At 56.2% G+C, this 16,284-nt stretch overlaps 1 protein-coding gene across 7 annotated transcripts; it reads right to left on the reverse strand.

Annotated features, from left to right (window-relative positions):
- Positions 1-745: 745 nt before the first annotated feature.
- On the reverse strand, positions 746-15,632 carry RASGRP2 (RAS guanyl releasing protein 2). 7 transcript variants are annotated; one of them, XM_065937640.1, is made up of 17 exons: positions 15,607-15,632; positions 13,086-13,227; positions 12,354-12,456; positions 11,765-11,827; positions 11,305-11,436; positions 10,567-10,717; positions 10,217-10,390; positions 9,940-10,056; positions 8,245-8,526; positions 7,222-7,299; positions 6,900-7,022; positions 6,452-6,567; positions 3,018-3,159; positions 2,756-2,792; positions 2,059-2,235; positions 1,089-1,153; positions 746-922 (listed from the first exon to the last, which is right to left on the reverse strand). In XM_065937640.1, exons 2-16 carry the CDS (start codon positions 13,156-13,158, stop codon positions 1,095-1,097), a joined length of 1,827 nt encoding a protein of 608 aa, XP_065793712.1. In that variant the 5' UTR covers positions 13,159-13,227; positions 15,607-15,632; the 3' UTR covers positions 746-922; positions 1,089-1,094. The 7 variants fall into 7 exon arrangements, with proteins under 7 accessions (XP_065793712.1, XP_065793713.1, XP_065793717.1 ...); XM_065937641.1 differs by lacking the exon at positions 15,607-15,632 and adding an exon at positions 15,262-15,279; XM_065937645.1 differs by lacking the exon at positions 15,607-15,632 and adding an exon at positions 15,069-15,205.
- Between the last annotated feature and the right edge of the window lie 652 nt (positions 15,633-16,284).

The following is a 16,284-nucleotide window of genomic DNA, read 5'->3' on the forward strand; positions in this document are numbered from 1 at the left end:
CTGACCCCGGGGGCAACCTGACCCAGCTTCAGGATCTTTGGAAGACTCCCCAGCCCCACCTTCTCACCCAGACCAGCCTTCGAAGTGGCCTTAGCCATCCTCAGGCAGCGGTGACCCCCCCCCCCAAACCTCCATCATGCTGCAGACTCAGGAGGGAAGAGCTGGGTTAGGAGAGACAGCCAGAGGCTCAGAGCAGGATCAATATGCATTTCCTCTGGAAGTCACTGTCCTTCCGGCTGGCAGCACCAGGCCAGGAGGGTGCAAGCCCAAGGAGTGCAGCCCCACCTGCCCCCTTCCCTCACAGCCAGCACTCGGGGCGGCCCTAGCCCTCTCATGATTCTCTGTAGTGAGCTCCCCGTTGCTGGAAGTATTCAAGCAATGCCACCTGTCACGCAAGGGACTTTCAGCTTCAGACTGAAGGCTATGGCTCTACATGACTACCAGGCTCAGCAATTCTACTTTCAAGTCTTAGCCCCCCAAGATTCTGGACTCCTCGAGATTCTAGACCCTCCCCAAACTCCCTGTTCTGAGGTTTCCTGGTTCTAAGGCTCTATCCCCCAGAATTCTAGTCCCCCCAAGATTCCAGCACATGAGATTCCAGATGTCCCAAGATTCTCTGACTACCGGGTTTTAGACTCCACAGTTCTAGTTCCCGTGATTTACAGACCCCTATCCCCCATGAGGATTCTAGGCGCTGATGGTCCAGGTTAATTACACGGGCCTTTTTATTCCATCTGGAAAATACAAATATTCACAAGAGTCTGTACAATCTTAGGGACACCAGTCCTGGCCCTGCCCTCAGCCACATGCTACCCTCATGCCCCTCCCCCCAGCCCCAGCCTGCTGCCTCAGCACCCCAGGCTCCCTGCTCTGGTCCAAGTCTTTTCTCCAAGGCAGGCATGAGTGCTTGATCCAGTCACAGCTGGGAAAAGAAAAGCAGAGGTTGTAAGGAAGAGCCTCCTCGCCCCCCAAAAATGTTGGAGTCTGCCTAGCCTGGGTGATTTGGACACAGCACCCACCCCCTCTTCCCCCGCACATTGCCCTAGCCCTGAGTGGGGAGGCTCTGGGCAGGCTACAGGGGGACTTACCATCAATTACAAGTGGATGTCAAACACGCCATCCTCCACTGTCTGAACCTCCTCCTCTCGGATCTCTGCAGGGAGGGGGGTTGCAGGACCAACTCCTGGGCCCCTGGGCCCTGAGCAGTCCTGCCCCCCTCATCAAAGGCACCCTGACCCAATCCAGAAGCAGAACCATCCACCGGAAATCAATTCACTGAATGACTAAACAACCCCAATTTTTGAGGCTCTTTTTCTAAGTTTTCAGTTTGCCAAGGCTTTTTCGCAGCCATAGATTTATCAGTGCAGTTTGCTTAAACATCAATTTTGTGTGTGTCTCACATTCTAGACCCCAGCACTTCTGGAAGGCTTGAAGCAAATGGTTTTATCTTTTCTATTTTCGAGAACTTATGCCCTGTGCCTGCCTCTATTTTTGAAGACTTATGCCAATTTGAACAGTTGTGGTCAACTGCCTTACATCCCAGTTTAACATGGTTGCTCAGAGTGTTCTCAGCAAAATAACCATTTGAGGAACTGTCATTCAGAAAACTGACCTATAACCACCAATGACTCTAAGAGAGCTGCTGGGAGATTTGGGGGCAATGGACTTTTCTCAGAATAGCCTCCAAAGCAGCCAAAAAGGGAAATACAGGCAAGTGGTTTAAAAAATTCCTTCTCCAAGCCCATTGTCAATCCCCCTAACAAAATAAGGGTGTAAATGGAATCTTGAAGTCTCTTTCACTTTTACTCTGTTTTTATTTATGAGTCTCTGTCCTCATCAGCCTCAAAGTATTGACGGCTCCCTGGTTACCTCCTGGCACCCTTATCTGTCCAGCCCTCCTCTATCACCTCCCCCCACCGCCCCCCAAATAAGACAATTACAAATGCTGCAATGACTTCCATCCTGGAAAAGTTTCCATACTTTGCCACCATGGGCCTGCCTCCCTCGCTCCCTCCCTCCCTCCCTCCACAGGCCAGTACAGAAAGGGACCCCTCTTACCTGGAGGCCGGGAGCCCCGTCTGCCAGGGCGGGGCAGGGAGAAGCTGAAGGCGCGATGGTGGGTATGTGTGGGTGAGGGAGAGGGCGCAGACCCCTCCAGACTCATACTCTGGGCCCGGCGCCGGCACTCAACTGACAGGCGATCCTTGCACTGCTTGTGGCAGTTCACACCACAGGCTGGGGAGGCAGATGGGCAGCCCAGCCAGATCCACTGGTCAGACCACCCCTCATCCCACTCGGCAGGCCTGCACTTCTCCCCAGGTCTCTTTGCTCCTAAGCAGCTGCTCCACCAAAACAAGAACTTTCTTTCCAAACGCTTTCTTCTTCCTACTTGCCAGTCTGTGCCCTCTCCAAAACTCCCAATTTCTGGGCAGCTGCCTCACCAAAATAAAAACCCTGGGGTACGTTTTTTGTTTGTTTGTTTTTTGGCCATGCAGCAAGGCATGTGAGATCTTACTTCCCTGATCAGGGATGGAACCTGCGCCCCCTTCAGTGGAAGCAGAGTCTTAACCCCTGGACCACCAGGGAGTCCCAATCAAAACCAAGTTAAAGGCTACCCCCTTCACATCAATCAGCATGCCTCTCTGGCCCTAAGGTACTTTACTCCTTGACAATTGCCCCACCAAAATAAGACTCTCCATCCAGATAGTAACTCTTTCCCCCAAAACAGCCCAGCAGCCCTGCAACTCCATCTCACCTCGGCATTTGAGACCCTGCTTGTAGATGCCCAGGATCTGAAATAGAGGAGGGGGGTGTGGTAGGGGTTTAGAGGGCATGACTCGTCTTCCTTTCTATGGACAGGGACTGGAACTGACCCTTTCTGGAGTCAGGCCCCTCAGGGTTTGGTTCAGACCAGCAAGAGGAGGCAGGTGGAATTAAGGCTAGCCTCGACCGAGAAGGCTCCGGCAGCGGGGCGGGGCCAGGAGGGAAGGTGCGGTGTGGCTGGGGCGGGGGCTCACCAGGGCCTTGCAGTGGCGGCAGGCGACTGGGCGCAAGGAGTTGCTCTCGTGGAAGTTGTGTACGAAGCCCATGCGGCCGCCCAGCATCGAGCTGGAGCGCAGAAAGTAGGAGACCATCTCCTCCTTGCTGATGCAGCCATCCCTGTCCGGGGGAAGGCGGGGGCAGGGCCTCAGCTCGGGGGGCTTCCCTGGGACCACCCGCTACCCGCTTAACCCAGCCTACTGGGAAAAGCCCTACCAAATTAAAGGTCATCACGGGACTCCTGACTTTTGACCTTCTGTGCGGGAAAGAGAAAGAGCACCAGACCTGGAGTCCAGCAGATGTAGCAGCAGCTTCTAACTAGTTGTGTGGTCTTGGGCAAGTCACTTGCCCTGGGTTTCCTCGCTGGGAAAATGGGGATCATAATTCCTGTCTACCCACTTCACAGGGCTGGTGAGTAAACTAAAATTGCTCTGCACTTTCCCGTGGGCTTATCAGTTTCTGTTTCCCAAAGTGAGCTCTATGGAACACCGGTTGGGATTCCTGAGAGTCAGGAGCTCTCTGATGAGTTTGGGGACCAGGTAAGATTGGAAAAAGCTGCACCTGTCTCACTCCTGCAGAATCCTGCCAGACAGGTAATCCGGGGTTTCCCACAGAGCCCTCTTTTCACCTATTCAGGTATTTTAGGGAAAGAGTGAGCACTGTGCTCTGGAGATAGAACTCAGTTCTAATTTGGGCTCTATTTCTCTGTGCGACTTCTTCCCCGTGCCTCGATTTCCTCTTCAATAAATGGGGGCGCTGATAGCTCCTGCATCTCAGAGGGGTTTGGGTTAAGAGTTGAATGAGATGGCACACGAAGCATTGACAACAGTGTCTGTAAAGGCTAATAGGTGCCGGGCCACTGGGAGCTATTTCCGTCAGAGGTGGCCTTTATCAGAAACTCCTGCCTATTAGTATTTGGGTGGTCCAGGTGGTCTTTCAAATCAATGGCACATTGGGACAACTGACCATCTCAAAAATATAAACTTAGGCTCCTATCTCATACTGTGCATGAAAACTAAATTCCTGCTAAATTGAAGACACTAATGTAAAAAAATAAAATTCTCAAAGTATCTGAACAGGTCTAAGAGAAGAATTTTGTCATCTGGAGGGGATAATAGCCCTTCTACACATAACACAAATCCAAGAAGCCAAAAAGGAAAAGACTGACATATTGAGCACACATTTTTTTAAAATTTTATATGGAAAAGGACAACATAAATGACAGACTGCGAAAAAATATTTTGCAAACATATTCAACACCAAGGGTTAATATCCATTAACAGAGAAATCAATGAGAAAGACTCACAAACCCAGTGGAATAATGGACAAAGAACAAGAACAGGCAATTAACAGAAGAAATAGAAGTGGCCAATAAACATACGAAGATATCCTACCCCCACTAATATTAAAGAAATGCAAATATAACCAAGACACCATTTGCCAATTAGACTGGCAAAATTATAAAGCTTATTATAGCATCCACTGTTGGCAAGGAAGTTGAGAAATGGGCTCTTGTTCACTGCTGATGGGGGTGCAAGCTGGCACAACCTTGCCTGAGGTCACTTTGGCAGTCTCTCTCCTAATTTAGAATGTGCATATCTTTTGATCCAATTATCCCACTTCTAGGAATTTCTCCTACAGAAATAGTGGCCCGAGTGCATCAGTACAATGTTCACAACAGCATAGCGGATATTAATAGCGAAAAACTGGGAACAGTCTACATGTCCATCAGCAGGAGAATGGGGAGGCAGATGACGGCCCCGCCACCCAGTGTACTACCCTGCAGCTGTTCTAAAGAATGAGGTAATTCTGCCTGGATCGGCCTGGAGAGATGTCCATGATGAGGGTTTAAGTGGAAAACAAAAGTAAAAAAGAAAAAACACAAAGTGTGCAATTCTGTCAAGACAGTGATTTTAAAACAAAAACAAACAAACAAAAAAGCCCTGAGAACCCTACTGCCACAAAAACCTAGATGCTGGTTTAAATATATCAAAAATTGTTTTAAATGCACAGGTGAGTTTGCAAGAAATGGAAACTCCCAAGTTCCAGAAACAGAGATCTTCAAATTGAGGCAGTGAGTTGGGACCTGATGGTACAGCTGCCCCAGGAGCCAGGTGCTGGGTTTTGATACCTGCCTGGGATCTGCAGGAGATGGGGAGTTAAGGCTGAGATGCCTGCATGAAGCTAGGGTCTTGAACGTCTCCAAGGGCTGTGCTGTGCTTAATCGCTCAGTCGTGTCTGACTCTTTGTGACCCCATAGACTGTAGCCCACTAGGCTTCTCTGTCCATGGGGCTTTTCCAGGCAAGAATACTGCAGTAGGTTGCCATGCCCTCCTCCAGGGGATCTTCCCAACCCAGGGATAGAATCCAGGTCTCCTGCATTGCAGGCAAATTCTGAGTCACCTTGCAGGGAAGCAAGGGCTGCACCCACCCTAAAAAGTGTGGCCTGGAAAAAAATCTACCCGACCCAGGGAGGTATTGATAGGGAATTGTTTTCAACTCAGAGAAAACCGTCTTCAACTATTGTCCTCAACTCTAGGAGGAGAAACAACTTAACTATAATGCATGCTACTGGTAGAACTAGATTTATACCATAATCTGATTTGTCTGTGAAACAGATACAAACAAACAAATTCTCTTATCAATTTGCACCATGCATGGAAAAGATTGGAAAGATACAGGCATTGCTACACCAGTAATGTTGCTAATGTTGTAGTTACTACTGACAACCTCTTAAGTGGGAAAGGAGGAAGGGAATTTTCGCTTCTTACCTTATACACTTCATTCACTATAAATCTATTTTATTACCTGGATTTTTTTTAACCATGGGTTTTTATAATATGATAAAAAGCACAGCTTTTTGAAATCTGGATAACATTAAAAAGTCAACTTGGGATGGACTATAAATTTTGATTGGAATTTTGTCTGCTCAGCAAAACAGGGCTGTGAACACAGTTCAGGGGGACACGTATAACCTACTTCAGAGAACCAGCTGTTTGTCCAAACTGTTGGCATGTGAATTGGTGATAAGCAAGTGGGTGCCGTGAGTTACGGGCCTTTCTTATCTATTCATTAAGACATGCTACCCAGTTCAGCTTGCCCACACTTTTTCTCAGTTGTGGGCCCCACAAATAAAGTGGCATTTATGTAGCAAGAGTCCCCAGGAGGCCACAGTCTTTGCAAGATTCAGGTGGATATGCCCCCTACCCTCTGGCTCATCGGTCTGAATAAGCGAGGTAACCCTGAGCCTCCGTAGCTGGCAGCCTCCCAGAAAATAAGAGCCCCTCCCCACATGGGTGGCTTCCCTTGCCAAGATCATCTGGTTCAATGGCCTCATCCTTCTCAGGAGGAAGCTAAAACCCAAGGGGAAATGAACCTGCCTTCCCTCTGCCCCTGCCCCCAGGCCTCTCACTGGTTCTGGTCGAGGTCCCCAAAGGCGCTGAGATAAGGAAAATTCCCACGGATGATCTGGAACTCCTCCTGTGAGATGTGGCCGTCCCCATCGACGTCAAAGTTCCGGAACACAGACTGAAGTACACAGAGGGACATGTGGGGGATGGGGAGGGTAAAGGGGGCCTTGGCCCCATCCTGCCCACACTCCCAGTCCGAGTTAGGAAGCCTGGGCATCCAAGAGGCGGGCAGCTGTCTCTCTACCCCACCACCTCCCTTTTCCATACCCCGGTCCCAAGGCCACCCATCAGCTGCATCCCATGCCTTCTGTCGACTGAGCATTGGCCCTTGAACCCAGCACTGTTGGTGGCTCCCAGGGCAGTGCCCTGGTCAAACCAGCCTTGACTGACCACTACGGACCTGTCCCCCCTGCCCCACAGGCTCCAGAGCTGGTGGCCACGGAGTCTCACCTCCACCATCTTCTCAATGTGCTCCACCATGATCGCCTGGTCCAGCTTGGGTTTGGCAGCTGAGGTCCACTCCTCCAGCACCGGGGGCCGGGGAGGCGGTGTGCAGGTGGTGGGACTGGTTGGCTGTGGAAATGGCTAAAGCTGAGCAAAGGCCAGAGGTGAGGGAGCCCAGGGCCCAGTGGAGGAGAGAGGGGCCAAGCTCTCAGGACAAGGAAGCCTGCCCAACAAGCAGGATGGGTAAGGTAGCCTCTAAGCCTGGGAGGGCCAAGGTGAAGGAGGAAGAGGATGGGCTAAGCGGGTATGCAGTGGCTCCCGCCCTCACCGAGGACTTGGAGCGCGGTTCCCGCTGCAGGGACAGCTGATAGAGCTCATCCTCTGTCTGATATTGATCCAAAGACACCTGGGGGAGAAAAAAAGACTAATTCAAAGACACCTGGGACACACCAGTCTGATCACACCCACCGCCTGTGCTGCTCTCAGGGGCCCAACGCCCAGAACCCAGACCCCCAGGCCTACCTGAGGGTCACAGCCCAGCCCTGAGCCTGGCCCAGAAGTTAGACTGAGGACCAAGGCCAGCCTAGAACACACCCCAGCAACCACACGTCAGCCCAGCACACAGCCCAGAACCCAGAGCTTGGCCCCAGGCCTTGAAGACAACTTGCTGCTAAAATCTCAGCCAGGAATTCAGGTCACAACCCAGCAGAGAGCTCTGAAATCCCCCCTCCCAACACAGTACCCAACCCAGTAACCAGATTCCAGCTCAGATTTCAATTCTCCAGTCCAGCCCAGAGCCTAGAAACAGGTTAAGGCTTCACACCAAACCGTCAAACCTAAGCTCCAACCCAGTGATTAGAACCCAGCCCAGATGTGGACTAGAACCCAACTCCTACTCCAGAGCTCAAGTCTAACACCAAGCTTAGAACTTCAGAGCTCAGAGCCATGTTTAAGAGCCACCCCTGCAGAATTCCCTGGTAGTCCAGTGGTTAAGACTCCACATTTTCTCTGCTGAGAGTGAGGGTTCAATCCCTGGGCAGGGCGCTAAGATCCCGCAAGATGTGTGGGGCAGCCGAAAAGTAAAAACAAAATAAAATAAAACTCATCTCTCTACCCAGAATCCAGAGTTTAACCCCAAACCTTGAACATAACCCACTGCTAGGAACTCAACCCAGGGCTCAGACCCAGCCTCAAGCCCTCATGCCAGCCTCAGGGGTCCACAACCCCATCCAGAGCTTGGAACCCAACTCCAAGGTCACCCCAACCCAGGGGCCCAGGCCGGGTCTCGGCTCCTTGACCAGAAGTGAGAACCCAAGGCCAAGCCCGCAGGACCAGGGGCCCGGCCCCTCACCGTCAGCAGGCTCAGCAGGTCAGGGTTGGCTTGCACCGGGGGCCGGAGGCTGGTCACCATGGCCAGCTCCTCCAGGATACTGAAGAGCTGCTTCATCTTGGCCCCGTTGAGGCGGGTCCGGGCGGGGTCCAGCCAGTCCGGCAACGCCAGCTGCAGGGCCACCAGGTCCTTGAGGTGGACCCCCAGGATGGGGAAGCGGAAACCCACACAGGCCGCCAGCCGGCGCCGATAGTTGCTGTAGTTGCCCGTGGCCGTCACCAGCTCTGTCAGACCTTCCCAGAGCTGGAGGGCAAGGGCAGAGAGTCACATACACACACACACATCACATACACAGAGCGTATCACAGGCTCTCCTCTCCCTGCCCAGCCCTGGAAACGTGGGAGAGCGTGAGCAGTCAGTCAGGGATGGGTGAAAGGCCAAAAGCCTCCCTCCTGTCCCCCAAGGCTGACTCCCCTAGCCCTTGGCAATCCAAATTCATAGGTCATCAGTCCAAAGGGGTGCCCACTACCAAATAACACACCTCTCCAGCAGTCCTGGGCACAGATTATTAACATTTAATAGAGGAAACTGAGGCTCACAGAGGCAGAACAGCACAGGAGAAAGATTTCCAAGAGTGTACTTAGCGGTGTCATTCCTAACAGCCCAAACTGGAAAGACCTCAAATGTTCAACAGTAGAGGACATACACAAATAGAGAGGACAAAAATATTACATGACAATGGAAACAAATGAATAATTGCTGTGCAAAGCAGAATGTAAGAATGAAAGAAGCAAGAAATAAAATAACACACACAACATGATTTCATTTATAAGAAGCTCAAAAACAGACAACAAAATACCCACATGGTTTTGAGATGCATATACAGGTGGCAAAGCCATCAAGAAAAGGAAAGTTGGGAATTCCCTGGTGGTCCAGTGGTTATGACTTTGCCCTTCCACTGCTGGGAGCACGAGTTGGGGAACTAAGAGCCCACAGGCCGTGCTGTGTCGCCAAAATAAATAAATAAGTAAATATTTTTTAAAAGAAAAGGAGGTCATCATCCTTAGGAAGGTCATGACGTTGGTTACCTCTGATGAGGAGGGAGGTTACCTCTAAGGGCTGGGAGCTTCAGGGGCTGGCAATGTTCTACTTCTTGACCTGTCTTCTTTTTTTTCTTGACCTGTCTTCTTTCTAGTTTTTTTAAACTGTGAGGGCTTCCCTGATAGCTCAGTTGGTAAAGAATCTGCCTGCAATGCAGGAAACCCTAGTTTGATTCCTGGATCAGGAAGATCCCCTAGAGAGGAAACCATACATGTGTTTTATACACTTGTCTATATGTATAGCACCAGATACGTATTTTTTTAAATAAAATAGGAGCTTCCCAAGTGGTCCAGTGATTAAGACTCCGGGCTTCCACTTCAGGGGGCACAGGATCAATCCTTGGTCAGGGAAGTAAGATCCCACTTGCTGCACAGCATGGCCAATAAAATAAAATAAGCAGGACAAAAGAAAAGCATGAGCTTTGAAGTTCGGCACACCCGTGAGACCCCTCTCTGCCATCTTTCATTGTGCAGCCTGAGAAAGGGTTGAACCCCCAGGCTCAGTTTGACCTCATTTATCAGATGAAGAGGGAGTGACCAGTCCCCAGCTAGGCTGGTAGTTCTCACGATGCCAGCCCTAGAAAGGCTGTTCCCCTGACCCCCGGGTCTCAGGCACCTTGATGGTCTCCGGGCTCACGTGACCGTGGGTCTCCTTGAGGCGGGAGATGGAGCTGTGGCTCAGGCCCCCAACCACTGCCATCAGCGTGTTGAAATTCTGCAGCTGCAGGAGTTTCTGCGGGATAAATGGGGAGAGAGGAGGCAGTGAGTCACTGAGAGGGCCCAGAATTTGGCCCAGCTTTTCTGGAGAAGATCTGGCAGTGGGTTAGGGGAAAGGAGGGACTCGGCCCAACAGAGGCGACTGGGGGAGTTGGGGGTGGGGGAGGGGCGGACACCTCTGCCACGTGGACGAAGTGTGTGATGACCACTGCCCGTTGCGGGGCTGTGGGCTTGCTGAGAATCATCAGCTGCACCCACTGCGAGACACTGTTGAAGAGGGAGATGAATCGCTCCAGGACCGGGTTGTCCACTGTGCAGCCATGAGTCACGAAACTGTGATAGTCCTGGAACTGGGGGCGCAGGGGCTTCAGCACCCAGTGCCCCCCCCCCTCACCGATGGCTGCTCCTCCCCCTCCAGCTGCCCTTTGGTAGGTACCCTGTGGCCCCAGATCCCGCCCTGTGACCCTGTCCCTCCTGGCACCCCCTCCCCAGCCCACACCCGACTCCTGACTGAAAGCCCCCGCACCAGGATCTTGCAGAAGGAGCGATATTCCAAGTAGGTGAGATGTGCCGCCAGCTCCAGGGGCTCCAGGTGGTCAAACAGCAGGGACATCTTGCGCTTCTTCTGTTCCACGGGGTTCCGCTGGGTCACCTGCCGCTTCCACTTGTAGGTGGGGCTGGGGGGTGGGCGGGACAGGGGCAGTGAATCCTTTGCCGGAGATGCCCCACCCCTCATTGCCCCACACTCAACACCACTCAAGTTCACGGCGAGACACTGGGCAGGACACCGATGTCCCCCATCCGAGCAAAAAACTCCTGTCATCTCCCCCCATCGCCATGCCCTCCACACAGATTTATGGAAGACCTAACTCTGTGCCAGGCACCAGGCGCTGGGGTTACAGAAATGAGCAAGACACAGTTCCTGCCCGTGAGGAGCTCAGAGTCTACAGGGGGAGACAGACGCAGAAACAAACACAACACAGCGTGGCGGGGTGCGGAGGCCCAAAGGCTGCAGGAGGAGGCGCCTGGTGGGGGCAGGGGGCCGTGGAAGATGCAGCGGGAATGCCAAGCTGGCCTGAGACTATGAAAGGCCTTAATCCCCAGCCGAGGCATTCTGAAGAAGATAGGAGGAGCCACAGGAAGTTTTTCAGCAAGAGTAACACGACCCTCACACCACTGCGATCAACGAACGTTTATTAAGCGCAAATGGTGTGGAATGCTGAGCACCCCTCCCAGCCCTGCGAGCACCCCCCACCCCACGCACACGTTCTCGATGTCGATGAGGCTGCTGTGTCGGCGATTCCCTTCTTGGTCTAGCAGAGCCTTCAGCTCCTTGATCTGCTCAGCAAGCTCAGGATTCAAGTCAAACTCAGCTGGGAATGCTGAGATCCAGTACCTGGTGGAGGTTCAGAGTCACCCAGGGGCAGGCCTTCCCCCACCTCCCCTAGGATGGTCATTCCCCCAAAGAGGGGGAGAGGGCCTCAAACTGTGATCCCCCTTACCCAGCTCTTTCCTTCCCCAACCCCATTGGGCAGATCAGAAAACGGGAACCGGGCAGAGCCAGGAAGGGGCAAGCCTGTGGCAGCACACCCACCATGGACAGAGCCCAGGTTCAAACCCACATGACCAGCTCCCAGAACATACTATTTCTACTCCTTCAGGCCAATCAGAAGCCTAAGGGAAGGGAGCAGAGGAGGGGCCAGAGCCCCAAGAGGAAGACTCACCTGACCAGATGGCATGTTTTCACCTGCAGCGAGCTGGAGTTGTCCTTCCGGGATTGTTGGTAGGTGAAGGAAGGTTAAGGAAAACAAGGATGGAGGCTTATTCTAGAAAAGGAGGCAGGGGATGGGACCTGAGCTCCCCGGGGAGGCAGAGGACAGGGCCTGGTACTAGAAGAAATCTGGGGGATGGTGTCTGGCGTGGGGCAGGGCCCAAGTTCTGGAAAGGAGCCGAAGGCAGAGGTGAGCTGTGAGCTTTGGGAGGGCACCTGGGTAGAATGGGGGTCAAGCTGGGAGCAGGACCTGGGTTCTGGAAGAGAAGCAAGAGGCGGGACCTGAGCTGGTAGTAGGGACCGGTTCTAGGCTGTAGAAGAGACAGCAAGGCCAAGGTTAGGGAGAGGGGGGCGAGGTCTTAGTTCTAAGGGGAGGGAAGGGGCAGGGTTTGGGCCCAGCAGAAGCCTGGGCCCATCCTGAATCCTATCAAGTGGGGGCGGCCCACGTCTAGCAGCGAGGCCCATCCTCTGCCCGGATTGGGCAGTGGGGCTTGCTTACGGACTTGGACTGCAGGGCCCTTGGCCAAGTCGGCGAAGGATATATGTGGAGCAGTTTGGCCGCCAGCTGAGAGGAAGGGATGTACCAGGGGTGCATCATAAGGAACATGCGCACCAGCTGTGGGTCCCGCACCTTCCCGGAGTCATCTAACTCCGAGGGGCCAAAGAGAAGCAGGTTGACACTTCGTCCCGCGGTCCCTACAGGTCCCTACCCTGCAGCCTGCTGGATGTGGCTCCCAGCCACCTCCTGCTTTCCCAGGGCTCCGAAACCAGGAGGCGCAATATAAAGAAAAAGTGGGGTGGAAGGGGGACAAAGGCAGGATCCGAGGAACCGAGGGATTGGAGCAGTCTGGGTCGGGCCTGAGTCCGGAGGGGAACCAGCTGGGGCGGAAGGAGCCTGGGTTCCCCGGGGTTAAGAATCCAGAGGTCATTTCCTGAGTGCTTAGGGAAGGGGCACCCCTTCACCACCCCACCACATCAGCCGGAAACAGCTCCCAGACCGAGATAGCGAGTTCCTCCGGATCCCCCGGGGAGACAGATAATTCTCCTGTTAAGAGAGTCCCGGGGACCCCGCCATCCCTCCCTTCAAAGCCGGCATACTAGGGAAGGGAAACATTTTCTCTTTCTGCAGCATGTGGACCTCTCCACCCTGCGATGAAGGGGAGATTTTCGCTAAAGAGGCTGCAGGATGCAGGCTGGGTGGGTCCGGGGCCGAGATCTGCCCAGGGAGGCAGGGGTCCCGGCTCAGGCTGGGTGTGTCCTCCCGTGCCACTCACCAAAGGCTTCGATGCAACCACGGAGCAGCTCCTCCACCGTGCAGCCCTTATCCAGGTCCAGGGTGCCCGCCATGGCCGCCGGCGCGGGTAGGCTCGGCCGAGCTGTGCTCCGGGAGCCTCCCACGGGGCTCGGACCGGACCCCTGTCCGGAGAGAGAGAGGCAGAGCCGGAGTCGGCGCCGGCCAGCGGAGCGGCCCGGAGGGCAGAAATGGGGCGGGGCGGGCACGCCCCCTGCTGGGCAGGGGCGGAGTCGTTCCCCTGCGGCCACGCCCCGGGGTTAAACGGTCTGGCCCGGGATGGTGTAACCCACCAGTTGGGAAATGAACTGGCCAAGAAGCTTCCGGCCCACCCTGGGAGCCGCGGGAGGGCCGAGGGACTCCCCGGGGATGGTCGGTGTCCCAGTCGCCCTCTCCGTAGGCCCGCTCTTCTCCTCACGTCCTCTCCCCAGAGGCACCTGCAGCACCCCGCAGCTCAGTTCTGCGCCCCCTCCCGCTTCCCTCCCTCCACAGCCTCCCTTCCCCCGCAGGGTTATTTTGGGAACCCAGAGCCTGAGGGGACCTCAGAGGAATTTCTCCCTGGGATGAGAAGGGGGGAGGAACCCAGGCGTCCTGCCCGCGTCGCCCCCTCCCGGGCTCCCAGGAAGAGGAGGCGGGGCTGCGGCAGCCCCCGGGGGCCTGCCCTCGGGGAGGCGGGCTGGGGTGGAGAGGAACATTCCTGGGAGCGGGGGGTGGGGGTGGGGGAAGAAGGGCGGAGGTGGGGAGCCCCCTGCGGCCCGGAGGCGTCAGCGGGAAGCTTGGGCCTGGGAACTGCGCGCTCCCGAGCCACCTCCTCCATGAAGGCCCCAAGGGTCCCGGCTCAGCCGTTCCGTAGGCCCTCTTCATCCCCAGTCTCTGACGCAGGCCCCCCGTACTGCACAGTCGAACTGGGGGCACACACAGGCCTTCCACACTCGGGCAGAGTGGGGTGCCCAGAAGGGGGCGCTAGCGCCGTGGAGGGTGGAGTGCCCCTGTTGGACTCCACCAGCAACTCCAGTCACTGGAGGGGATTTACGCACCCAGGCAGAGACACACTCACTCCACACCCCAGGCCAGGGACCCACATCGGAGTGCAAGAGTGCCTGAGGCTCCCAAACAGCCGGGGCTCAGACAATTACCTCCCATCCTCTCTCTCACTCACCCAATGGCACCCCACAGCCCCGCACACCTGAACGAAGGAACCCGCAGGCACACATACCCAGTCCTCTACCCCAGAAAGCAAAACCGTTGAAGGGGCTGGCTTCCGGCCGTGCTGCTCACTAGACCAGACCAGCCTGGAGTTCCGAGGCCACGGCAGCGCTGACATCCGCACACGTGTGCGCACACGCAAGACAGTGCACCTACACGCATGTACACTCTTCCACACATGCACACGGGCGGTGGGTGCGCACACACGCCCACTCCAACCCCCGCCCCATTCATCTGCGATCCAGTGCCGGCCCTGCGGCCCCAACGACCTGACAACCCTCGCCCCGGGACACTGGCAAAGCCTTGCCCCACACAAGGTCCCCCGCCCATACAATACTCCCCCGGGCAGGGAGTGGGGAGCGGGGGAGGGGGGGCTTCTCTATGGAGTTCTCTGGTAGACTTTTCCTAGGAGCCACCCAGAGGCATCCCGCCCGGCTCGGCCGCTTCCTCCCTATGTGACCTTGAGAGTTACTCGGCCTCTCGGAGCCTCGGTTTTCTCATCTGTCAAATGGGAGGTTCGCCGAGGAAGGTCCCGCTGAGACGTGGCTAGGAAGACCCGGGTGCGCCGCGGACGCCGCCCCCTCCCGCCGTTGTCCAGGGGGCTTTGGATCTCTCGGTAGGTCCCTCCCACCCCCGACCCGGGCTACAAACTCCCCACCGACCAACCCACCTGCCTCCCCCAGCCCGTCTGCGCCGCCCTGGGGGCCCCTATGGGCCGGGCCTCCTCTGTCCCGCGCCCCGCCCGCGCTCGCTCACTCACACTTGGGACCCCGCGGCAAGGAGCCCGCACCCGGCCCGGCAGGCGCCACCTCCGTGCGCTCCCGCCCGCCGACCTCTCTGCGGCTGCGGCTCCCGCCCGCTCTCCGCGCAGCGGCCGGGCTCCCCGCCGCCCCGCCCCCGCGCCGCGGCCGCCCCCTCCTCTCTCCTCCCCGCCCCTGCGCCGGGCTCCGCACCGCCGGCTGCGCCTCCCCAATCGGGGGCTCCCTCTCGCCCCGCACGCGGCGGTCCCTGCGGCAGCTTAACCCCTCCCCTGCCGCGCCGCCCGGGAGGCCAGGGCCGCAGGCGCGGGGGGGCTGCGCCACGAGCCGCCCCAAGGGTGGGAGAGCGGAGGTCAGGCCGCGCGGGACGCGGAGGGGGAAACTAAACCAGGGGTCCTCTCTCCCCACCCCAGACACCCCCATGCCCCCCGCCCTGCCTGGTGTTGGGCAGAGGAAGCCGGGAGGGGCAGGAAGCGGACTGCGGTGGGGAAGGGGCGCCCCGCCCAGCCCCCGGCCCGGGTTCCTGTTTTCGAGACAAACCGTTCCCACGGGGCTCACCCGGCCCGGGGCCGGGCGTCTTCCTGCGGGCAGCGGGAGGCCTGGCAGAGATGGGGGCGTGGGCGCAGCGGGTCGTTGTGATAGCCTGGGGGAGGGGCTAGGACAAGGTGGGAGCATTTGAGAGGTGTTTGTGGGGAAGAATGAAAACGCGGCTAGCGGGAGAAGGGGCCTCGGGGTCTGGGGATGTTGGGGGGAGCTCCAGTTCACACCGGAGGGACTGGGGCTCCGGAAGCCTGGCTCCCCATGGGGCCAGATGAAAAGGGGCAGCTGCAAGTGACGGTGGGTTCTTGCAGCTAGAAGACTGGAGCCCGGAGGCCTGGCTCCAGAGGAGCACACGGGAGGGGTAGCCGCAGGCGGTTGGGGTCCCCACAAGCCGGGCCGAGGGGAGCCGGTAACCATTTCCGGCCGTTCAGGTTCAAACACTCGCTGTAAAACCACCGGCCCCAAACAAATCTGTGAGACTTGCCCCGCCCTGCTACCGCGCTGGGGAGGCGGGACCTCCCCCACAACTCAATCTTGGTAATATGGGACCTAGAAACAGGCCCTTTCGGGTCCTTAATTTCCCCAAGTGAGGAGGGGCAACGTTGGCGCAGCCTAGACGGCCCCCGCCCGAACACTCCCCTTACTTTGGACCTAGCGTAGCCACCTGCTTAGAGACCC

Source organism: Muntiacus reevesi, chromosome 5 (genome assembly GCF_963930625.1).
Source record: "Muntiacus reevesi chromosome 5, mMunRee1.1, whole genome shotgun sequence".
Lineage (NCBI taxonomy): Eukaryota > Metazoa > Chordata > Mammalia > Artiodactyla > Cervidae > Muntiacus > Muntiacus reevesi.

Excerpts from the sequence above, each read along its gene's own strand:
- RASGRP2 (XM_065937638.1), bottom strand. The coding sequence starts at position 14,426 with ATGTCAGCGCTGCCGTGGCCTCGGAACTCCAGGCTGGTCTGGTCTAGT. Across the intron at positions 11,828-12,353 it reads GCGGCCAAACTGCTCCACAT|CTACCAACAATCCCGGAAGG; the intron begins ATATCCTTCGCC and ends ACCTTCCTTCAC. Across the intron at positions 10,057-10,216 it reads ACTTCGTCCACGTGGCAGAG|AAACTCCTGCAGCTGCAGAA; the intron begins GTGTCCGCCCCT and ends TTTATCCCGCAG.